Source organism: Littorina saxatilis, linkage group LG5 (assembly GCF_037325665.1).
Source record: "Littorina saxatilis isolate snail1 linkage group LG5, US_GU_Lsax_2.0, whole genome shotgun sequence".
NCBI classification, from domain to species: Eukaryota; Metazoa; Mollusca; class Gastropoda; order Littorinimorpha; family Littorinidae; genus Littorina; species Littorina saxatilis.
In genome coordinates, this window is record NC_090249.1 from 24463050 (window position 1) to 24487849 (window position 24800).

The 24800-nt window shown below is 47.5% G+C and overlaps 1 protein-coding gene and 1 non-coding gene across 2 annotated transcripts in view; both read left to right on the top strand.

The window, feature by feature from the left end:
- The window catches only part of LOC138966639 (DNA-directed RNA polymerase I subunit RPA1-like), a 43526-nt gene that overhangs the window by 16795 nt on the left and 1931 nt on the right, over positions 1–24800 (top strand). The window contains exons 19-32 of the mRNA XM_070338931.1: positions 553–637; positions 1489–1689; positions 3635–3763; positions 5392–5541; positions 6495–6682; positions 7101–7227; positions 7930–8064; positions 8573–8797; positions 9296–9360; positions 9914–10090; positions 14907–15124; positions 15317–15417; positions 22854–22919; positions 24058–24228. Coding sequence (XP_070195032.1) covers positions 553–637; positions 1489–1689; positions 3635–3763; positions 5392–5541; positions 6495–6682; positions 7101–7227; positions 7930–8064; positions 8573–8797; positions 9296–9360; positions 9914–10090; positions 14907–15124; positions 15317–15417; positions 22854–22919; positions 24058–24228 — 2038 coding nt within the window. The remainder of the gene's footprint in view (positions 1–552; positions 638–1488; positions 1690–3634; positions 3764–5391; positions 5542–6494; positions 6683–7100; positions 7228–7929; positions 8065–8572; positions 8798–9295; positions 9361–9913; positions 10091–14906; positions 15125–15316; positions 15418–22853; positions 22920–24057; positions 24229–24800) is intronic.
- On the top strand, positions 16520–16638 carry LOC138967892 (5S ribosomal RNA). Its single transcript, XR_011456068.1, has one exon. It is a non-coding gene; the product is annotated as a 5S ribosomal RNA (ribosomal RNA).

The window sequence follows — 24800 nt, forward strand, 5'->3', positions numbered from 1 at the left end:
CTTGTTGAGTTTTTTTGTCATTGCTACTAGATCTGGAAAAAAAGGTGATTTTGAATTGAACAGGAATGAAAGGCATACACAGTTTCAACAGAAGTTTCCAAGGTATTTTGTGGGTAGGTGCAAGAAACAAGCTTACATATGTTTGTACACTGGTGCGCATTCTCTTCCTCTCAGTATTCTAATCCTCTCACTAAGATATACTTGCACACATGCATTTATAGGTATACAAGAGCGTGCACACACACGCATGCTTTCACAAACACACACACACACACACACACACACACATACATACATACACATACATAAAATGAACTTAAAAGTACAGACAGACGCACACACAAAATTGTATGAATGAGTGTGTAAATAAAGAAACCCCGTGCACGGAAAAGCAAACACCGGAGTCACTAAATCAGCAGACGCCACTATATATTCCCTGACATAAACACAGACAGATCCTCAAGCTGACCAACACCAACACTCTCTGTCTATCTTCTCTCTCTGTCTGTTTCCCACGCACAAGGATGATGATGTGTTTCGCTGTCATTCCAGGACCATCATAGGCAAGCACCTGTTCAAGAGTTTCCCTGACAACAACCTGCAGCTGATGGTGCAGTCTGGCGCCAAGGGAGGATCTGTGAGTAACCGCTTTATCCTGACATGGTTACAATGCTTTAGACACCTGTAGCAGTGAAGGTAAAGAGGCGGGTCTTACTGTCACAATTTAATCACATGGAACCCTCAAAGACGGTGTCATGCTGTCCACATTACAGGGTAGAAAAACTGTATTGCTCGCAAAACTCTCACCATAAGGTGACACTGAGAGTAGATGGTCGCAGTGGCCTAGTGGATAAGACGCTGGCCGCCCATGCGGAAGATGGTGGGTTTGAATCTCGGAAGCTCTCGGTGTGCTAAGGGTGGAGAATTTTCCAATCTCCAAGGTCAACCAACTTATGTGTAGACCTGCTAGTATCTTATACCGCTGTGTGTGTACACGCAAGCACAAGATCAAGTCCGCATGGAAAAGATCCTGTAATCTATGTCAGAATTCAGTGGGTTATAGAAAATACCCAACATGCTTCCCTGGAAAGTAGCGTATAGCTGCCTGAATGGCAGAGTAAAAATGGTTATATACGTAAAAGGTTGTGGGAGTTTAAACCCATGAACAAAGAAGATCTTGAGAGTAAAAAGCTCGGGAACTCAGAAAAAGAAGTCAATGCTTGAGATCTCATTTTTTCCTGGTATGGGTGTCATTGTTTTGGGTAAGAGGAGCCACACAGCTGTGAAGACACAACTGTAAAACCTGTGAGATATATTTCAGCACCTTTTATGATAACAAATATTCTTCTCATTATTTTTGACTTTAAAAAAATATTACATAGATTAACTCTTTCCCATTTCTTGATTCTTGTATTTGAAACATAAGTGATCTATCTTATCTACCTGTTACACATTTTGTGTGAACATCTCATTATCTTTGCTTCTTAGGTGAACTGCATCCAGATCTCAAGCATGCTGGGACAGATTGAACTGGAGGGTCGTCGGCCCCCGCTGATGAAAAGCGGCCGATCCCTCCCCTCGTACCTGCCCTACGACCTCTCGCTCAAGGCTGGCGGCTTTGTGACAGGTCGCTTCTTGACGGGCATCCGACCTCAGGAGTACTTCTTCCATTGCATGGCTGGCAGAGAGGTGGGTCAGTTGTGGGTGAACATTTTAAATACAGTGGTACCTGCAACGAAAGGACACCCTTGAGAGCAGCCTAAAGTGTCCCCACATTGCAGGTGGCCTGTCATGACAGGTATATTTGGGGCGAGGAAACAGCTCAGTTTGTAGCTTCGCTGGCTTCAAAAGCAGTTGTCGCTATTGGCATGGGTTCGATGCCCATGATAGTATGCAGGGGGGAAAAAAATGGGTAGCGCTGTATACTGTATGGTAGCTGCTTTTCCCAGTGAGAAAGCAGCCCGAATTTCCATCAGGGTAACCTCACAGGACTATATACATCTGACGGGCGCTGTGGCGTGGTGGTAAGACGTTGGCCTCTTAATCGGAAGGTCGAGGGTTCGAATCCCGGTCGCTGCCGCCTGGTGGGTTAAGTGTGGAGATTTTTCCGATCTCCCAGGTCAACTTATGTGCAGACCTGCTAGTGGCTTATCCCCCTTCGTGTGTACACGCAAGCACAAGACCAAGTGCGCACGGAAAAGATCCTGTAATCCATGTCAGAGTTCGGTGGGTTATAGAAACACGAAAATACCCAGCATGCTTCCTCCGAAAGCGGCGTATGGCTGCCTTAATGGCGGGGTAAAAACGGCCATACACGTAAAATTCCACTCGTGCAAAAACACGAGTGTACGTGGGAGTTTCAGTCCACGAACGCAGAAGAAGAAGACCTCACAGGACTATATCAAATCTTATCCTTATGAAAATGATTGAGGGACTGCAGAAGGTGTCCTTTATTGGGAGATGTTCTCTCATTAGAGGGGCCCTATATCTCAGGTACCAATCACTGTAGTGAGGGAGGTCTTGTATATTCATACAGATGTGGTATAAGTTGAAGAAAATTGCTTTTGTTTACATTTTGGGGAAAGTTTTTTCTTGGCTTTTGTAAAAAGCTATTGGAATACACATTTGATATGCTTGTATGGAGATACTGTGACAAAAAATACGATTGTCATGTGACCCCACTCACTGTGGAAACTTCTATTCTGGTATTCTAGCTATAATATGCAACTGTTACACTTCCATCTGAAGTCTTTCCCTTATGTTACCATCATAAAGGATTTAATTTTGTGTTTTTTAATCTACTGCAATGGCTTTGACAGTCCAGTAAATACTTATGCTAATTCGATCTCATGATCACCATCATCATGTATTTAATTTTGTGTTTTTTAATCTACTGCAATGGCTTTGACAGTCCAGTAAATACTTATGCTAATTCGATCTCATGATCACCATCATCATGTATTTAATTTTGTGATTTTTGAGTCACTTGAGAAAAAGTGACTCTATGTAATCGGTCAGTGTTAGTCTGTCCGGCCGGCCGTCCGTAGACACCACCTTAACGTTGGACTTTTCTCGGAAACTATCAAAGCGATCGGGCTCATATTTTGTTTAGTCGTGACCTCCAATGACCTCTACACTTTAACGATGGTTTCGTTGACCTTTGACCTTTTTCAAGGTCACAGGTCAGCGTCAAAGGAAAAATTAGACATTTTATATCTTTGACAAAGTTCATCGGATGTGATTGAAACTTTGTAGGATTATTCTTTACATCAAAGTATTTACATCTGTAGCCTTTTACGAACGTTATCAGAAAAACAAGGGAGATAACTAGCCTTTTCTGTTCGGCAACACACAACTTAACGTTGGGCTTTTCTCGGAAACTATAAAAGTGACCGGGCTCAAATTTTATGTGAACGTGACTCATTGTGTTGTGAATAGCAATTTCTTCCTGTCCATCTGATGCCTCATATAATATTCAGAACTGCGAAAGTGACTCGATCGAGCGTTTGCTCTTCTTGTTAATCTACTGCAATGGCTTTGACAGTCCGGTAAATACTTATGCTTAATCTACTGCAATGGCTTTGACAGTCCGGTAAATACTTATGCTAATTCAATCTTGTTATGATAACGACAGGGTCTGATCGACACAGCAGTGAAAACAAGTCGCAGTGGGTACCTGCAGCGCTGCCTCGTCAAACACCTGGAGGGGCTGACAGTCAACTATGACATGACGGTCAGAGACAGCGATTCCAGCGTCATACAGGTAAATACAGGTGTCATACAGGTGTTTTTGACTAATGAGATTATAACCGAAATATGATACGTGTGTCACCTGTGTCATGCTGGGTTGATGGGCTATTTAACCCTTTACTTGGCACAACATGGCTGCTTGTTTACCTCCTCCATGGCAGCCATTTTTCAAGATGGAGACTGATTTTATGATGTGTTTATTAAACATGCAATATTTATGTGTTGAGTGCATGGATTTGAATGAAAGAAAGTGCAAAAGAGACAGAAATGAATTGCCAATAAAATGGGTCTTACCTGGATATCCACTTTGCAAATGCATCCACATTAATCCATTGTCACACACACAAAAATCAAGATTTTTTGTTTGTTTGTTGAAAAATCACTTTTTAAATTTATATTCACACTTATATTTACACAATTTCATCCACTGCTGCACCAAGATGTGCGTTGTGCCAAGTAAAGGGTTAAAGCTAAAATTTCCAATGTCGTCTCTTGGGAGGTTGTGAATCCCCATCAAAATCAGAACACCCAAAAAAGCTTTCTAATGTGGATCGATGCCGTTTGGTTTGTCGGCGATTTTCTCCCTCGCATACTTGTTTGTCTGAGTGACGATGCTGTCGATCATTGCTGGCTTGAACAGCAGAAAAAAAAGTCAAGCTGGTTCGGATTATTCCCCAAATCATCGGTTTTGGGGCCAATAACTCGTGGACCAAAGGGTGTGATGGCGATTGGCGTCGTCACCGAAGCCCATCCAAATTGGTCAGTTGGAGCCGGAGCTTGCTCCTAAAAATCACTGTCTGAATCGCTGTTACGATCGTCCCAGTCGGACAAATCGAAAGTATGCACACTACTGACATCAATGTCCGATTCTGGTGCATCTGGACGAACTGTAATGTCCGCAGGATCAAAACCGACGAAGTGTTCCTCGTTTTCAGATTCGCTAGAACTTTCCATAGCGTGAGTGAAAAAATATCGGCGCAAAAACTTGAATAACACTATCGAATGTTGCTTGATTCAAAGATGGCGGGCACAGACGCGTGGGTTGGCTTTAGCCTGAACTTCCTGCGAGATCTCGCGAGATTTGTACGGAAACTTTGTTCGTGAGAGCTGACGGAAATACACGAGTGATTGCGGACGCTTTGGGACGTTTTGCCCAAAAGCAGTACGGACGTTTTCGGGCGTTGTGCCAAGTAAAGGGTTAACATGGCCCAGCCCAGTTGAGGCCCACAAGAAGCTCTGGGGGTTGGCAACGTCGCTGCGGCAGACTGCGGATTTTGCCCTCCAGACCAGATTGAAGATATAGCTTGGCTGGGAATGCAAAAGAAGAAGAAGATTGGCTATTTTTGAACTGATTATCTGTTTATGTTCACATAGAGACAAGCAATGATCAGTCACTTATTTGTACCGAAATTTTGAGTGATTTTCAGTGTGGCTGATTTATCTCTTTATCTTTTTTGTGTTTTTAGTTGTTGACCTAGGCTGCTTCAACCCTAAGTTGTTTTGCCTTTCCTTTTTTTGTGTGTGTGTTTTAAGGCATCCTTCTTCATTGCTATTTGTTTTTCAATCATATCAAATAATCAATATAATTCAAACAATATTTCTTAACCAACATGCAGATGAAATCAATTATCTCTTTCTCAGTTCTTGTACGGTGAGGACGGTCTGGAGGTGTGCAAGACGCCGTTCCTTGAGGAGAAGCAGTTCCCCTTCCTGCTGAAGAACCAGGACGTCTTGGACAATGATGCTGACCAGTCCAAGGGGAACAAGCGTGTGGAGAAACACAAAAAGAAAGTAAGCTGTACCACTGAAATTGTCAACATTGGTCATGAGTCCTTTGTTGCTGTTTGTACCTGCTTTTTACAACTTGTTTTTTTACACCAGAGTAGTGTTTTCTTACTGACTGGGATTTGCTTTTCAAAAAGGATTTGTACGTGTTATAGGTTTCATTTGACAGAGGATTTTTTGGGGGGTTGCAAATCAGCCCCCAGTTATGTAACTGTGAAAGTAAGTTTGCTATTTCTGATTCTCACAAGAAGGTGCACAGTTGTTAGTAACCAGACGAGGAGACCCTGTGGCCGTGTTAAAGTAATAGTCGTTAGTAATGAGTATTCATAGCATGGGTAGCTGAAGTATTCTCAGTTGCGTTCCCAGACTCAAAGAAGAATAGGTCAGTGGGACCTAGATTGAAAATACATTGTTCTGTCAAAAGATTTCCTACATGTCAAAACTATCGGACAGTCGACCTGCCAGGGATTAGAACAATGCATCAGATCAAAAAAGCATTTGTCAGTGACCGAAAACCGAGGCCTCAACACTGATACAGTGGAACCCCCCTTTTACGACCTGTAGTAATCGGAGAAAAACCTGGTCTTAAAAAGAGGTAGGGATGGCCAAATCATCCACCCGGTCGCCAGGGGCGAGTAAAAAATCCGCCGGGCTAGTAGAAACCGCCTGACAACTCGCCCGGCTGGCCAGTGAACATTCTGGTCGACTCAAATGCGACCCTTTCTTTTGTAATATCGGGTTTTAAAGCCATATAAACACTGCAGATCAACTGTGGTATGTACCGGGCCAGCGAAATTTCTGCCGGGCTAGTAACTTTCTTGAAGTCACTCGCCCGGCTGGCGAGTCAACATTTTGAGATTTGGCTATCTCTGAGAGGGAATCTTGAAAAGGAGGTAAATTTATAGAGGTTATCTGATATAAAAGGACACATTCAAGTTGAAGTGTGTGCATTTGTTCAGGTTAACAAATGGCAGAAGAAACACACGAAGGGGAGGACGAGAGCCTCAGGATTCCTAAACTTCTGCTCAGCACAGCATCAGGAGCGACAGCCTGGTGACACAAAGCCATCGGAAAACACCGGAAGGTCGGCCAGAAGTTCAGCGCTTGAAGTTGAGTGGAGAGGCTTAGGCCCAGACCGCAAACACAAGTGAGTGGAACAAGTCTACAGTGGTACCTGCCATAAAAGGTTAGCACTTGGACTGGCTGAAATTGTCCTTGTACACTGCATGTGGCCTTTCATAACGGGGAACTTTTGGTAAAAAAATACACAAAGGGACAAACTGTACGTATTCCATTGCAGTGCTGTTCAAGTAATCAATTGGTAAAGAAAAAAAACAACCTCTGAGAAAGTTTGACAAAAATATGGAATACCAAAATAAAATGGAGTGAGAGGAATTCTTAATCGGTTGTAAATTGATCATCATAAACAAATCAGGCGAAAATACTGTTAAAACTAAGCTAGGAATGAGAATTACCTGTTCCATTTTTGCTTTGTGCTTCCTTTACTTCGTTATGTAACTGATGATGTGTACATTGACTTGTAAAGCTGCATGTTTGCTTGTCAGGTTGACAAAGAAGCACCGGCCATGCCCAGACCCTGTGATATCCAAATATTGGCCACAGCTGCACACAGGCGTCATCTCAGAAAACATGCAGGAGTCAGTCAAACTCATACAGCAACAGCTCTTAGAGGTAAGCTTTGGGGGTCATTTGATCTCATTTTATAAAATATTTTCCAAGAAAGCACCACCCTGTCACTACCGTGCGTACCAAACTCTGGCGACCTGCAACAACGAAGACTGATGAAGGAGAAGAAGACCACCCAATGACCCCCCCCCCCCCTCCCCTGCTGTGGTGCTTGAATGGTTTGTAGTAGCAATTACATTCATGCAGTGCATTCTGAAAAGCAAGGTGTTGCAAGATAGCGTGTGTGCAGTGTGTGGTTGTGTAGATTGTGGGTAGGAAATGTTTGGAAAACAAGTTAACACATTAGCACTGTCGCATTTTTTTTTTGCATGTGTGCATGGGCACAGACAGACAGACACACACACACACAGATACATACAGAAAGACAAATAGAGACAGACAGTCAGTGAGATAGAGAAACTATGTCTTATTCAGCGAATCAGCCATTCTGCTATTGTTCGTTTATATCAATGTGTTAACTTTTTTTGTTAGGATTTCAATCAAATCCTAAGGGTTACTTTGTTTTTATCTTTGTTGTATTTTTTTTTCTTTTTCCTTCTCCCTCTTTCTTTTTTCTTTTTTCTTACATTTTTAAATCAACAGCTTAAAGATAGGGTTTTTAAAAAAAATACAAAAAAAAACCACATTTAAATTTACTTCTTTTGCCCTAATCTTTTCACCTCTATCTTTGTTGTATATTTTCCACAGGTGGGAGAGAACTCGAACGAGAGAACGAAGGAGGAGAGTGTGACAAAGTGTAAAGCTCTGCCAAGACTGGTACACAACAAGGTGATGAAGTCCTTAGCCGAGCCTGGGGAGGCTGTAGGACTGCTGTGTGCTCAGGTCAGTATATGTAGCTAATGCAAAACGTGAAATGTGTAACGCCATAAAGGTTGCATTATGGCAGCAGAAAAGAAGGCAGTAAAGTTAGAATTGATTAAATGTGTGGACCTTGTGGTCTGTACGATGAATCTTTCAGTTGTTCTCTCTCAAATTGAAGCAAATTTAAAGTTGCTTGTTCATTTGAATGCTTGTTATTTATTCTTTCAGGTGCCAGAAGATTGGTTCTGCATAACTCTCACTGAGTCCTGTTACACTTTTCATTTGCATTTAGAGCGCTTACGTCCCTTTGTTTCTCAGATCATGTAAATGTAGTGCAAGGTTGATCATGCAAAACTCCTGATGATTTATTGTGGCTTTGTTACTTGATTTCAACTCTTTGCATAGGTATTTTTGGTTGCTTATCTTTTTAGCATGCTTTCATTTTGTATTACAGACCAGCCGAACTCTATTTCTATGTTAAATTAACAATGAAAATTGTTTGCATCTTAATTCTACTTTTACTGTGCAGTCCATCGGAGAACCCTCCACTCAGATGACACTCAACACTTTCCATTTTGCGGGTCGTGGAGAGATGAACGTTACGCTGGGTATTCCTCGTCTGCGAGAAGTTCTGATGACTGCTAGCTCCAACATCCTGACTCCGTCCATGGAGATTCCGATCCATGACACTCCGCAGGCACAAGCAGGGGCGGAGAGCCTGCAGAAAATACTGAGTCGTGTTTACCTCAGTGATGTGAGTGGTATGGGGGCTTGTGTATGTGTGTGTGTGTTTGTGTGTGTATGTATGTGTGAGTGTGTGGGAATGCTTTATGTCAGGCAGAGGCTGAAAACCTGCAAGAAAGGCTAATAACTCAGCCTACCTCAGTGATTTTGGAGGATGGTTGGGGTGGGGGTTCCGTGGTGATTGTGTGAGGGAGAGGGTTTTACAGAGAGATGAAAGAATGTGCGTGTTGTGTATGCTCTTGCACACACTGATGTCTTCATACCCTAACACACACATAGGCACACTGGCATTAAGAAATGTTTACTGCTTGCTTCTTTCTGATGATTGTTGCAAATCCAGGATTGATTAGGAGCAAAACAGAGGACACTTTAGTTAAAACCAGGAATGCACAGTATTTGAATTTTTGATATTGTAAAGCGCGGAGAGCAGAGAAGTATTCTGTGGTTCGCGTTATGTTAGTGTTCATTATTATTAATATTATTATTATTGATTTTCATTCTGTTGCAGGTGTTACAAGAAATGCAAATCTATGACTACCTCCACTCTTCATCTCCTTCAGCATCCACTAAAGTGTAAGTTAAGGACCCTGTGTGTGTGTGTGTTTATGTGTGTGCGCATGTGTGTGTTTGTGTGCATGGGGTGTGTGTGTGTATGTGACATACTGTGTGTTTGTGTGTGTGCGTGTGTGTGTGTGTGTTTGTGTGCATGGGGTGTGTGTGTGTATGTGACATACTGTGTGTTTGTTGTGTGTGCCCGTGTGTGTGTGTGTTTGTGTGCATGGGGTGTGTGTGTGTGTATGTGACATACTGTGTGTTTGTGTGTGTGCATGTGTGTGTGTGCGCGTGTGTGTATGTGTGTTTGTGTATGTGACATACTGTGTGTTTGTGTGTGTGCGTGTGTGTGTGTATGTGACATACTGTGTGTTTGTGTGAATGTGTATGTCTGTGTGTGTAGACTGTTGCTTCAGACTGTTTTAATGAGTTTAAGTCTTTTTGTGCCACTTTGTGCATATATCTATGTGTCTATATGAATATTTGTGCATGTGTTTCCTGTACTGCTGATATCTATGATGAGGTTTAAGATGCTCTTGTGCAGTAGTTCACTTTTATTTACTCATTGTGACAGGGACAGAAAGCGACTCTATCGCATTCATTTCACACTTCTGCCCAAGAAGTGCTACAGTGACAAACTGAAGATGAAACCTAAGGAGATCGTCAGACACATTGAGAAAGAACTGATTGGCCGCATTGCCAAAGCTGCTCGTAAGGTCATGGACAAGCGAGAAATGGAGAAGCCAGAAAAGTAAGTGTTGTTGTTTTTGCGTTTCATTTTTGTGTGAGTGAAAATATTCTTCTAATGTACGTGTTGTCACATGGTTATGTTTTATGTGTACTTCTTCTTCTTCTTCTTTGTTCATGGGCTTAGACTCCCACGTTCACTCATGTTTTTAGCACGAGTGGATTTTTGACCATTTTTACCCCGCCTTTCAGGCAGCATACGCCAATTTTGGGGGAGGCATGCTGGGTATTTTCGTGTTTCTATAACCCACCGAACACTGACATGGATTAAAGGATCTTTTCCGTGCGCACTTGGTCTTATGCTTGTGTGTACACACGAAGGGGGTTAAGTCACTAGCAGGTCTGCACATAAGTTGACCTGGGAGATCGGAAAAATCTCCACTCTTAACCCACCAGGCGGCAGCGACCGGGATTCGAACTCACGACCTCCCGATTAGGAGGCCGACGTCTTACCACCACGCCACTGCACCCGTCTTATGTGTACATCTCATGTTTAATGCTGTGATATGCATCACACGTGAATTTCTCATCTGAGATATGGTGGAACCCCCCTTTAAAGACTCCCTTCCTTTTCTCAGACTTTTTGTTCATAACTTCTGTAAATTTACACCATTTTAAGACTCTCCTTTTTAAGACCTGATTTTCTCAGATTTTTGGAGGTCTTGAAAGGGGGGGTTCCACTGTAATAAAAGTTGTCTGTCCACAACAATACCTACAATAAGTTTATCTTGTTGTGCTCCCTTATTATAACTTTCAATTAAATTACATATTACTTACTCCAAATCTCATATATAGCAATTTACTTCAGTTGAGTGCTAAAACGTTGAACACGCTTCCCTGGTTACACAAAGGGAAGCTACTCCCCCAAAAAAACATCAAGTAACCATGGTCACCAGACCACGTGATCTATGAGGGTAAGCTCCCCTTGAAGCCACGTGACACGCGGCCGCCATATTGCTCTCACTTCTCTTCCAACGCCTGAGCTGCTCAGACGTACTTGGACCCTGGTTTTCTCTTCGTCCTTACTCACGGGTGAGTTTTTTCCTGCTTTCGTTTTTGGCTAGGGAATTTTTGGTTTTAGAACTTGTGTTTCTAGAACTTTTCCGGTGGTCAACATGTCTGATAAAGACGCAAAGAAGCATAACTCTACGCACGTGGAGCCTGATACACCTTCTAAGCGGTCGGCGAAGAAACCTAAATCTAAGCCTACTGTGCAGGTTGTTGACCCAGCCACTTCTGCTACATTTAACGTAGTCATTGATCCGCCTTCTGTTTCACCGGTGGTTTCTCCACCTCCTGAACTTAACAGAATTTCAGCTAGCAACGCTCCTTTAGACAAAGAGCAGATGTTAGACATTTTTCAGACTTTTGCGGGTCAGTTGAAGGACATTTTTGTGGAGGAACGGAGAGCTGTCCGTCTCCTTTCTTCCAAACTTCCCTCTAGGGTTGTCGGTGTTGAGTCGTTGTCAAGTATGCGACTTCCTTCTGCCTCTGTTACATCGGCCGACGTTCTAGATGGCTCTCCGACTTCCGATTTTGACGAGTTGCTATTTCCGTGCAAGGACCTGACTTTCGGTTTTTCTAACCGACAAGGTATGACTGGTCGAGCACAAGTAGCCAGCTGCTGTTCCGCGGCAGTGGGTGGCGAACGTGACTCAAGTGCGTCCTACAGCGGGAACTTCCTTCCGTCTCGAGGGCGTTACTTGTGCCATCCCACAGGGAGTGTGTCGAGATCGTGAACTTCCTCACGTTTCTTCGGCTGCACAGGCATCTTCACTTCCGCTTGCGGAACATGAAGACGACATTGACCAGATGTCAGGAGAGGCTTACACTTCCGGTGGACGCCCTCACTTTTTTCCGGTTACCGTTGACAGTGACGCTTGCCGTACTGAACGCGGTTTCCTACCGGAAGACTGCGCCGTCGCGCAGGATGCTTCTTCGGTTTACGGAAGTGCTACTTCCGTTCCGGATGAAGAAAGTTTCCGGTTACCAGCGAAGTTTCACCTTTCCATCGCTTTGGCAGCGGAGGTGACTTCGAGATATTTTCCGAAGGGAGTGGTCGCAGCAGTCGATGCTACCTCTCCACTGAAGACAGCGATCGATGATTTCATGCCATCGCAGCCTGCTTCCCCGGGTTTTCGATTTTGCGAATCCCCCTCGGTAGCCTACGAGATGGCGAAGGTGTTAGCTGCTAACCCACCTCCGGGTAGTAGCATGCCTCTTCGGCCAGTTCCTTTGCTTGTGGCGCATGGTCCAGCTCCTTCCTCAGCGGAGCCATGGCTTGCCACGGAACAACAGGCCTCTGTGTTTTGCCACTCTTCTCACAAGAAATTGGTTTTGAGACACAACTCTCGCGGTTTGATTCAGACCTTCGCATTGCCAAGAGCACCACTTCCGGTGACTCCGGCGATTGATTATCTTCGGTTTGATCCTTTCAGAAAGAATAAGTCCTTTGCTTACCCCGAATCCGCTCTGCTTGGATTGGAGGAAGCAGGAAGGTCATCGCTGGAACTTGCGTCTCTTACTGAGACTTTGTTGCGATCTCTGTCTCGTTCGCTTACCTCTTCGCTTGAACCTTTTGAGTTCAGAAACGATGCAAGCGAGCAGGATGTGGCCTTTCTTTTGTCTGCGCTGGCGAAGGTGTCAGCACAACAAATGTCGTCCTTGGCCAGGCTCTACGCTCACGCAGTCTTTACCTGGAGAGATAATTTCCTCTCGGAGTCTCGGCTGCATGATCGTAGAACGATTGACTCTCTGCGCACCTCTCCGTTTACAGAGGATGCTCTACTGGGTCCTTTGTCTCTTGATGCACTGCACAAGGAGACACAAGAAGCGAAAGACTTGGAGTTTGCGAAGTTTACGCAACGCTCTGCTAGTCAACCTTATACCAAACAATCCGGTTCGTCTGCCCCCATGGCCTCTTCGGCTAGGGGCGGTTCCAAACAACATTCTGGTCCTGCTAGAGGCCGCGGAAGGGGCGCTCCTTATCCAAATAAGAAGCCCTCCTTCGGCAAGTCTCGGGGGTCTGGGCGCAAGCCCAACCCCCAATGATGCATCCCCGATCAGCTTATCCCTACAGCCTCCATCCCTGTGGTGGCGGGCGGCCCGTCTCGGGCTCTCCGTTGCTGGATACAGAATGTACCCAGTCAATGGATTGTAGGGATAATCAGATCGGGGTTCCGGTTTCTCTGGCGAGAGGGCAAAGCGCCTCTTACCAGAGTTCTACCCCAGTTTTCTTTCCTGCCAACAAAGAATCGGTCACGGTTATCAACGCCGAGATTCTGGCGCTTTTGCAGAAACAAGCAGTGGAAGAAGTGATAGATCATTCCTCCCCGGGCTTTTATGGTCGGATTTTCGTGGTCCCCAAGGTTTTAGACCAGACTTCCTGGCTAAAAATCAAAGGCCTGATCAGCAGTCTCCAGTTACGATCCCTCCACTGTCTGACATTTTAGCCCCTGGGGATCCTGATCTTGTTAACTGCCCTGTCCGTGCGTTAAATGTTTATTTATCTCGCACGAACCCCATCAGATCCAGCAATCAGAAGCTATTGTTTATTTCCACAAACACTACCCGAGACAAAGACATTGCAAAGTCTACATTGGCTAAATGGGCTTCCACCCTCATCAAACAGGCTTATGTGTGGTGGCAGCAAAAAGAAGGTGGGGGGGGGGGGGGGGGGACTCAGTATGTCCTGCCTCTTTCTTCGGCGAGGACACATGAAACTCGTGCATGGGCCTCTTCACTTGCCGTCCTGAAGTCCAGACGGCTCTCCGAGGTGCTTGGGGCTGCATATTGGAAGTCAGACGACATCTTTCTGAACTTCTACCTGAGAGACGTGGCGGGTTCCCGTCCTGACGGTTGCAGCGTTCTACCAGCAGTGGTAGTTGCCGGGCAAGCTCTTCCTAGATCCTAGGGTGAGTAATCCCTCCTCCTTTAGTAGCATTCTGCTATTTATGAGATTTGGAGTAAGTAATATGTAATTTAATCGAAATATACTTACCCAAATCTCATACCAAATACCCTCCTACCTACCCCGCTATATATAAGCTTGCTCAGGCTTGTCAAGAAGTGAGAGCAATATGGCGGCCGAGTATCACGTGGCTTCAAGGGGAGCTTACCCTCATAGATCACGTGGTCTGGTGACCATGGTTATGTGATGTTTTTTGGGGGGAGTAGCTTCTCTTTGTGTAACCAGGGAAGCGTGTTCAACGTTTTAGCTCTCAACTGAAGTAAATTGCTATTTATGAGATTTGGGTACCGTAAGTATATTTATCAAATGAAAATTTAATCTTGAAATTTTCGATTACAACTTTGTATTTATGTAACTGAATAAAAAAAACCTGTTTAAACCAACAATACCTACAATAAAAGTTGTTTTTGATATTTTTTTCAATGATTTACATTCTGTATATCTTGTTTAAGAGTACTGTTAAAAACTTCTTTATTCTTACAGCAATAACCATTTTAAATACTGATTACAAATTTTACTCTTCCAATTGAACTCTTGAGGAGATCGGACTGTGTGTGTGTATGCGTGTGTGAGTGCGTGCATGTGTATGTATGTGTGTTCTATGCCACTGTTAGGGTGCACTGTGTTTAAGAGTGTCATGCAGTTACTGTGATATATACATGCTGCTCATTATTTAAATGCATATGTAAAAGTTGATCTTTGAAGTGTATTCATGTACAATTATGCTTCAGATTGTTGTCTTTGTGTTATAAGTAATGCGATGTGGTGCCAAGAGACAAATTTCCATATTTATGTACAATGAAAATGGACATTAAACTTTTCTTATCTTAGCTTATTCTTTTGTCTCCAGCCTCATCTCCGAGTCCACATTACGCAGCATGGAGAGGAAGGAGGAGGACGCAACGGCAGACCCAGCTGCTGATGACGCCGACTCGGATGTGGAAATGGGTGACGGTGATTCCACGGCAACCAAGGCCCTGGCGCGACACACCGACACCAACGAGTACGAGGGGGAGGAGGAAGAGAGAGAGGAGGTTGGGGACGCCACACAGCCTGACGATATGGAAGGTACGTGTTGGTGGGTTGTGGCAGTTGAGAGAGAGATAGAGGAGTACCACAAAGCCTCATCACGATTATACTTCAGTTTCATAGTTAATACGTTTTATACGACTACATTTGCTCAGTTTCAGATATGTAAAAAAAGTCACTATACCTTTTGCTTAAGGTTAAATTGAGTGATTTCAGGTGCTGTGTTGACAGAAGACGCACCAGAAGAGGGGGAGGAGGCCATGCAGGAAGGCGAAGATGATGACGACAACCATGATGCACAACAAGAAGCACAGGACATTGAGGCTGTCAAGGTGGGGCAATATATTTTGGTTACAAATAAAACATGTAAATACAGTTATTTTAACATGCACTTATGTTAAACAGAACTTCTGTATGTTTGGTATTTTAAAGGAAAAAACCCCTGTCAATATAACACTTACCTCGACAGTACTATTCTTGCACATTATCTATTATAGGCCGAAAAAATTGGACAAAACGCTGAGTGGGTACAATTATCTCCCATAACCATGCGCCACCGTGGATCCCAAGCACTGTCCGAGTGCTTCCCCCTTACAGGATGTAGGTGGCGCGTCCTCTTTCTTTTTTCGCGCGTGTCAGACCGGCTGTGTTTCTGCTACGCTCCCGGATTATTTTGGACTAAGAGGCTTCTTTTCTGTGTGGACTATCACCTGTTGGATTATTGTGTGTTATTCCACTTCTGGCTTGAGGCTACGTTGTGTTTCCTTCAACTTGTGCCTCCGTTTTTGTGTGGCGGACTCGGCGTGCCTCCCGTCCTACTTCGTGGTGACCGGTCGTCTGCTTCTCGTTTCGCCGCATTCACTTGAGTATTGACCTAAATTTTCTTTGAATTTTGTTAATTCTCGGTCTTTAAGGGTACGTACAGGGCGAGGTGGGATGTCTCGTCCTGTTTTGGGCTCTGGTTCTACGGAACCAGAGTCTGCCGGGGGCAACCCTTCTCCGGGCGCCCAGCGTCATGTTTTACGCACGGAGAAGGGGATCTTTCGGCGCTCCGACTCTCCCTCCCCAAACGCTTTGCGTTTGCGGCGAGGGAGGGCGGAGAAAGCCTGTTTGAGCAAGCTCAATGCGAGCTTGCTCAAACAGGCTGGGCTTGAGCCTGGGACTTCGGGCGGGGCTGCGCCGTCGAAGGTTCGGGGAAGGTCGAGGGGAAAGAAAAAGCTTCTTTCTCCTTCTCCTTCAGTGGAACAGGCTTCCCCCCCTTCGACGCCGTTGTCCGGCCCTCAGTCTCAGGCTTCAGCTCCTCCCGGTTTCAAGCCTGGGGGGAAGGTTTCCTTCTCCTCCCTGGCTCGAATCCGGGGGCAGGTCGATTCCCAACCCTCTTTGGGGGTTGGTGAATCCGATCTAGGGGCTACTGGAGAGACTCAGGTTTTGACAGCCAACGGCCATACCACGTTGTAAACACCGGTTCTCGTCCGACCACCGAAGTTAAGCAACGTCGGGCCCGGTTAGTACTTGGATGGGTGACCGCCTGGGAACACCGGGTGCAGTTGGCATTAAAATCTTCCTTTTCCGGTGCCTCTCCTGTGCCCTCCTCGGTTTCCACCGCTGTGGAAGCCAGGAGGGACACGGGTCCTCCTCTGAACTCCCTCGCTGGGTCGTCTGCTGCTGTTTCGACAGTAGTTTCGGCCTCCTGGGTGGGGAGATCGGAGGAGATGACGGGGTCTCTGAATTCCCTCCCCGCTGGGGTTGGGATGCGAATTGACCCCGTTCAGGGCGGTCCTGTGGGGGCAGGGGTTTCAGGCTTCGTGCCTACGACCACTGCTACTACGGTTCCCTCTGACGTCCGTGTGACTGGTGGCTGTCCCTCTATGAAACGCTCCGGCCGACTAGTTACTGGACGTGGAGGTGTTCGACAGAACGTGGTACTTCTGTCGAATGGTCAGGGCGACGGGAACATTGTTTCTGTTGCTCAGACCGACACCTCCGACCGGACCGTCTTGACCCCACGCCATTCCTTAGCGTCTGGTGTTCGGGTGACGGATGGTCCGGACCAAGGGTCCGGAACGTTCCAGGCTTACGGGTCGGGATCGAACCGGACCCACGGGTCCCGACTGGACTTGACCTCCGGGTTTGGTACCTCTGGCCCTTGCCGGACCCCCGGACCTACGGGTCCGGATGGTACGGTACGGGACCAGTGGTTCGGTCGGGACCGGACCACCCGACCACCTCTGTTGGTCTGGGTGGTCTGGCACCGAACCGGAACACACCGGACCACCGGACCTACGGGTCCGGATGGTACGGTACCGGACCAGTGGTCCGGTCGGGGCCGGACCACTCGACCACCTCTGTTGGTCCGGGTGGTCTGGCACCGAACCGGACCATGCCGGACCTACGGGTCCGGATGGTACGGTATGTCCACGTCCGACCGAGCCACCCGAACACTTCTGTGGGTACGGATGGTTCGGTACCGAACGGGACCTCCGGATGCTACGGGACCGGACCGAACCTACGGGTTCGGATGGTCCGGTACCGGACCAGTGGTCCGGTCCGAACCGGACCACCCGACCACCTCTGTTGGTCCGGATGGTCTGTCACCGAACCGGACCATACCGGACCTACGGGTCCGGATGGTACGGTAGGTCCACGTCCGGACCGAACCACCCGAACACTTCTGTGGGTACGGATGGTTCGGTGCCGTACGGGACCGCCGGATGGTACGGGACCGGACCACAGGACCGGAACACCGGACCACCCTATCGGATCGGTCCGGACCACCCGACCACCTCTGTTGGTCCGGATGGTCTGGCACCGAACCGGACCTACGGGTCCGGATGGTACGGTATGTCCACGTCCGGACCGAGCCACCCGAACACTTCTGTGGGTACGGGTGGTTCGGTGCCGAACGGGACCTCCGGATGGTGCGGGACCGGACCGGACCTACGGGTCCGGATGGTCCGGTACTGGACCGGTGGTCCGGTCCGGACCGGACCACCCGACCACCTCTGTTGGTCCGGATGGTCTGGCACCGGACCATACCGGACCACCGGACTTACGGGTCCGGATGGTACGGTGTGTCCACGTCCGGACCGAACCACCCGAACACTTCTGTGGGTACGGATGGTTCGGTGCCGAACGGGACCTCCGGATGGTACGGGACCGGACCGGAACACCGGACCACCCTACCGGACCGGTCCGGACCACCTCTGTTGGTCCGGATGGTCTGGCACCGAACCGGACCTACGGGTCCGGATGGTACGGTACGTCCACGCCCGGACCGAGCCACCCGAACACTTCTGTGCGTACGGATGGTTCGGTGCCGAACAGGACCTCCGGATGGTACCGGACCTACGGGTCCGGACCTACGGGTCCGGATGGCCCGGTGTCGGACCACCCGACCACCTCTGTTGGTCTGGATGGTCTGGCACCGAACCGGACCATACCGGACCACGGGTCCGGATGGTACGGTATGTCCACGTCCGGACCTAACCACCCGAACACTTCTGTGGGTACGATGGTTCGGTGCCGAACGGGACCTCCGGATGGTCCGGCACCGGACCGGAACACCGGACCACCCTACCGGACCGGATCGGCACCCCCGACCGGACCGGACCATTTCTTTTCTGATCAGACCCGATGGGTTCCTGTTCAGTCTATAAATGGCGGGGGTTCGTTGGCTGGGCTGACCCAACAGTCGCAGGGTTGTTGTTTTTCTCCCCCTTCGGCTGCTGGAGACGTTTCGTCTTTGGGGCAGGGGTCTTCGCGGCCTCTTGCTTCTGTGGGCGTTTCTTCACAGCCTGCTTCATCGCTTTCGGCTCTTCCCCCTCAAGCTCCCTACACTCCTGCTTTTGAGGAGTTGTCGGGAAGTGAAGAGGAGAGTGAGTCGGAGGACGATAGGGAGGAGGATCAGGGTCGCCCTGAGGTTAACACTGATCCTCTACCCTTGCCGGTTTCTGATGGAACTTCCGAAGCTATGCTTCGTACTTTGCAACAGTACATGACAGACATCACGCGGCGTCTTGACGTCACGGATGCCTCTCTTAAGCGTCTGTCGTCTAGTGTTGACACACAGGACCTGGACCCGGGGTCTGAGGACGAGAGGCAGGAGGCTCGTCCTCGCACAGCTAGAAGGACGTTTGAACAGTTTCAGGATGTCCTTCCCTGAGACGCCCTCTCGTCCTTTGAGTCCGCTTCGGCCCGGGCGCGGGAGGCTCACGCCGCGTCTGCCGGCGGCTCGTTTTATGAACGATCCGTCCGCCGGCAATTCGCGTTCCACCCTAGTCTTAGTGCCACGGTGGAAGCGGCAGCACATCGCCTGAGGAGTACAGATTCACGTGCAAACGCGACCTATGTTCCTCGGGAGGACGCGGGTTCAGTGCCATGCTTTCCTTCGGGAGGCGCACCTCCACTGTTTCCTCGTGTCCAATCTGTTTTGTCCCTCCCTTTTCCCTTTGACTCTCGAACTCTCACTTTCCAGACTTCGAGTGTTTAGGGTGGGGCTGACGGTGATGTGTTCGTTGGGGAGGTGCCTTCGGTCAAGAAGGTGGAACTGAGCTCTGCTTCGTTCCACAATCTTGAGGCCACCGTTTCTTCCACAGTCGAGGCCCAATCACAGGCCTTGACATGGATGAGCACGCTGTCCACACTGTTGGACCCTCCCGATCGGGCAGAGTCCGATTCCACTCGGGTCCTTGACACGGTTCGAGTGGATCGGGCTTTGCATGCCGTGCGATCGTGCGTGACGTCTGCGGCAGAATTGGCCATTGGAACACGGGTCCACTTTATTGGCCCTGTTCCGTGATCATTTTCTGCCTACTTCTATAGTGCCTCCGGATATGAGGAAGAGTCTGAGGAACACGTTTCCTCAGCCTTCTTCCCTCTTTCATCCGGACACTGTTCGTTCTGTGGTGGAGTCCACACGCCAGAGGAACACTGATTCTCTGATGGTTGGCCTCGCTGCTTCGGCGACGGCGGCGGGGAGTAAGAGAAGTGCTACAGTCACCTCCAGCTCCCAGCCTCAGAAGAAGAAGAAGAAGAAGAAGCCAGTTTCACTGCCTCCTTCTTCCTCCTCTTAGGCGCCTGTTGCGTTCCCAAGCAAGACGAAGGGTGCTCAGACAGGTAAGGGGAAGCAGCACCACCAGGGGGGGTGGTCGCAAGCTTGCGCCTGCCCGCCAGCAGAATTTTCAGTGAGTCCCGGCCCTACGTTGACGCCCCCTCAAGTTGCCCCTCTTTCGTCCGTCGGTTCCCTTTTTCGGGCCCGCGGCATGTGGGGCAGACTGGTCTCCAACCAGTTTTTTCTTGAGGGTGGTGTGGTCGGGGTTTTCTCTACCGCTGTCGTCACAACCTCCATTGTCCGCTCTACCCTGGACGTTCCCCCCTCCTCGAGACCCTGCCAGATGGCAGGCTCTTCAGGACGAGGTGAACTCGTTGGTCGAGAAGAAGGCGGTCTACCCCCTTTCTCAGCCTTCTCCAGGGTTCTGCTCCCGCCTGTTCACCGTCCCCAAAAAGGACGGCCGGTTCAGGCCGGTGTTGGACCTCTCCACCTTGAACTTGTACCTTCACAGGTGCAAGTTCAAGATGGAAACCCCTTCGTCGGTCCGGTTGGCCATCCGGCCAAACGATTGGGCCATGTCTGGGACCTCCAGGATGCTTACTTCCACATCCTGGTGGCCCCGGGGTACCGACATCTGCTCCGGTTCGTTTGGGAGGGCACAGTGTTCGAGTTTCGGGCCCTCCCATTCGGCCTGTCCTTGGCCCCTCTGATTTTCAACGGGGACAACAACACCACATGCTTAGCTTACCTTCGCCACCAGGGGGGCACCAATTCTCGGTCCCTCTCCCTGTTGGCGGAGGAGATTCTGCTCTGGTGCCAGACCAATCAGGTCCGGATGTCAGTCCAGTTCGTTCCGGGGAAACTGAACGCCCTGGTCGACATTCTCAGTCGGGGCGATCAGGTTCTCTCCACAGAATGGACCATCGCTCACAACGTTCTACAGCGTCTGTGGGCAAGGTGGGACCGTCCTCTGATCGATCGGTTCGCAACTCGATTCAGCGCTCGGCTTCCCAGGTACGTCAGCCCCTTTCGAGACATGAATGCGTTCATTCACTCTCTTGTGGAGGCTCCTCGATGCTTACACCTATCCCCCGACATCTCTGATTCCGAGGGTGCTGGCAAAATATCTGCAGGAACGACCAAGACTGATTTTGGTCGCGCCTTACTGGCCAACAGCTCTGTGGTTTCCAGATCTTCGCGGTCTCACCCACGTAGACCCTCTACCTCTGGATCTGGACGGGGGAGGTCTGCTCCAGCCTCGATCATGCCTCCCTCATCCACGTCCAGAGAGTCTGTGCTTGACCGCATGGCTCTTGTGCGCTCCAAACTGCTTGAAAAAAAAAAAAAAAAAAAAAAAAAAAAGCACTAGGATTGCACAAGAGTTCAGTAGAGTTTTTCTTGAACGCTAAGAGGCGATCAACTAATCAGCTCTACGACTTACGCTGGAGAGCTTGGGCCACCTTCGCCTTGTCCAAGGGGATAAAGCCGCTTTATCCCTCAACACAGGACTTGGCCAACTTCCTGGTGGAAGTGTATCAAAAGAAGAGTCTTTCTTCTAAGACTCTTCTTGGATACAGACCTGCCATCGCTTCCACGATTGCGGCCGCTACTGGTCACAGACCTGAACACTTGATCAGGTCCTCCCTCATCGCTAATGTCCTTTCGGGTATTAGCAATGCAGCGGTGTCTAAACCTCGGGTTTCATTTTCCAAGGGGGATGTTTTTCTGGTCCTCAAACTCCTGCGTAGCAATGAGTTTGAACCCCTGGCAGGCATCAGTATCAAGTTGCTGATTTTTAAGACTAATTGTTCCTCATCGCTTTAGCCACTTGCTGTAGACTCAGTGGTATTCAAGCTTTGAGTGGCCTGGACTTTGACATTGAGTTCACCACACAGCAGTGGTTGCCAGCATGGTCACGTCAGTCTAAGGTATGTTTCTTGGGTATATTTTCTTGTACGGTAGTACTGTTCGAAAATTGCCTGGGTATCTTAATCCTTGGATTTAAGTGATTTTGATTAAGGAGTTTAATACTCTACATATCACCCTCACACCACTCTGGTATTCTGTGCAAGAATAGTACTGTCGAGGTAAGTGTTATATTGACTGTAAGGCTTCTTTTTAAGCCTACTGTCTATATGATACTTACCGAGACAGTACTATTAGAGTTTCCCTCCCGCCTCCCCTCTTGATATGTTATGGGCTTTTTGAGGGTCTGCAGCTCATAAAGAAAGAGGACGCGCCACCTACATCCTGTAAGGGGGAAGCACTCGGACAGTGCTTGGGATCCACGGTGGCGCATGGTTATGGGAGATAATTGTACCCACTCAGCGTTTTGTCCAATTTTTTCGGCCTATAATAGATAATGTGCAAGAATAGTACTGTCTCGGTAAGTATCATATAGACAGTAGGCTTAAAAAGAAGCCTTACAAATACAAACGTTTGATAAATGAAACGACGAAGTTATCAGGGAAAATGATTTAAAGGGAAGGTGTTTTGTGGATGTACTTGTGTTGTTTTTGCAAAAGAAGGGCAATAAAATCTCTGTTTATAACCACTTGATATGATACTCCCTCTTTTGTCGAACATTCTGTGTCTGACATCTTTGCAAAGCCAGCTAGCCCCTCTTCCTTTGAGATCATTTCTTGAAGGTGTGGAGAAAGCTGTACTGTATCTCCATCTCAACTGTGGTCAACATTCTTTTTTTGCTGTGTTTTTCAGTCCCTTGGCTGTGTGCACAACTACCAGCGAGACAAAAAGGGAAAGTGGTGTGAAGTGATTCTCCAGGTGAGGTTTTTTTTCATACTTCTCCTTCTTCTTTGTTCATGGGCTGAAACTCCCACGTTCTCTAATGTTTTTACACAAGTGGATTTTTATGTGTATGACCGTTTTTACCCCGCCATTCAGGCAGTGTTTTTTTTTTCTCGTATATTTCTTGGCAGCTCTAACGTAATATTGCAGGCGACTACAGTGACGGGAACGTAGCTCAGTCGGTTGCGTCGCTATCCATGTGTGTTCGAATCCCAGGTCCGGCAAGGGATTCACTTCCCAGGGTCAACTTTGTGCAGACTGTCTTTGGTGTCCGAACACCCCCATGTGCACACATGATAAAAATCCAAAGCTCACAGCACAAGTCTCAGGGCTTGGAAAACACAAACACACGCATCATCATCTCTCGGCACTTATCATGATCATATATCGATAACTTGATGAGACAAGCCTAGTGTCGGTGTGTGGAAGAAGACAGCCGCATTGGGCTTTTTCAGTCAAAATATCACACCATATTCTCAGAATTTGAATAAATGTGAAAAGGAAGGAGTCTTACAATGGCGGTAAATTTGCAGAGGTTATGAACAGAAAAAACTGAGAAAAAAGGGTCTTCAAAGGTAGGGAGTCTTAAATGGGGGGAAGGGGGAGGGGGGGGGGGGGGGAGTCATGAAAAGAGAGTTCCACTGTACTAAATTATTAGATTGAAACGAAATTGTCCTGTATTTTTCTTCATCGCCAAAACTGCTGAATCTTTAAACAACAGTGGTTGTCCAATCTTAAATGGGTGAAAATTACTGGCAAAACTATCCCTCATAAAGTCTCTTCTTTAAGTTTGACATGCCCTGACTTTGCTCCCTATATCGTTGTTGTCGTGGAATTGTGGCGTGACTATTCTTGGCGAGTGTAATGTTTTTGTGCTTTAGACTAAGTAAATCATTCTCCATAAGAAATACATTCTCATAAATACAATGGAAAATACATGATTTAACATTCTGTTACCATTTTATTCATTCAGCAAACGAATGTAAACACGATTTCATAATAAAAAAGATCAGTTTTTTCCTTCTCCTGAAAAGCTGTTTTAAACAATCTACGCCAAAAGTGTACGACGAGGTCGATATGCTAAATGTGCTGATTGTGATGATGGTGTTGACAGTTTAATGCAGCCCGCTTCCTGGTGGACATGAAATCGGTGGTGGACAGAGAGGCAGGCAGGCTGGTGCTGCAACAGGTGAAAGGCATCAAGCGCTGCATGCTGCTCAAACAGCCTGACAGGTACACTGGACAGTCCAGGCTACACCTGGTCGCTGAGGGGATCAATTTACAGGTGAGAAGATTTTCTGTAGAACTTGGTTAACCCTTACTTACCAATTTCTAAATCTAAACAACGAAGTGACTGTGGTAAGATGAACAAAGTTAAAAAACAAAGGAATACTGTACTTACCGATACAAGAACGAGACAAGACGGTACGAATTTTCGCTTATGGAAGCTTCATCAGGAAAAACAAGAACACAAAAGACAACAAAAAAGCAGATGCAACACGGAACGAACAAAGAAAATGGAGGGGAAACGCGCAAAAAAAGGAAGGAACTCTAGGAACGGAAATGAATGAAAGGGGAGAGAAGTGGTTGGATGATGTCATGGGCACAGGCATACTGGACTAAAAGTGATACACATTCATAAAAGAGGGGGGGGGGGGGGGGGGAAAAAAAAGGGGGGGGGGAAACAAACGAATGCACGCACGCACACACACACACGTTTGGTTGTGTGTGTGTGTGTGTGTGTGCGTGCGTTCATTTGTTCCCCCCCCTTTTTTTTCCTTTTGTTTTTTCCCTCCCTCCCCCCCCCTTTAATAATGTGTATCACATTTAGTCTAGTATGCCTGTGCCCATGACATC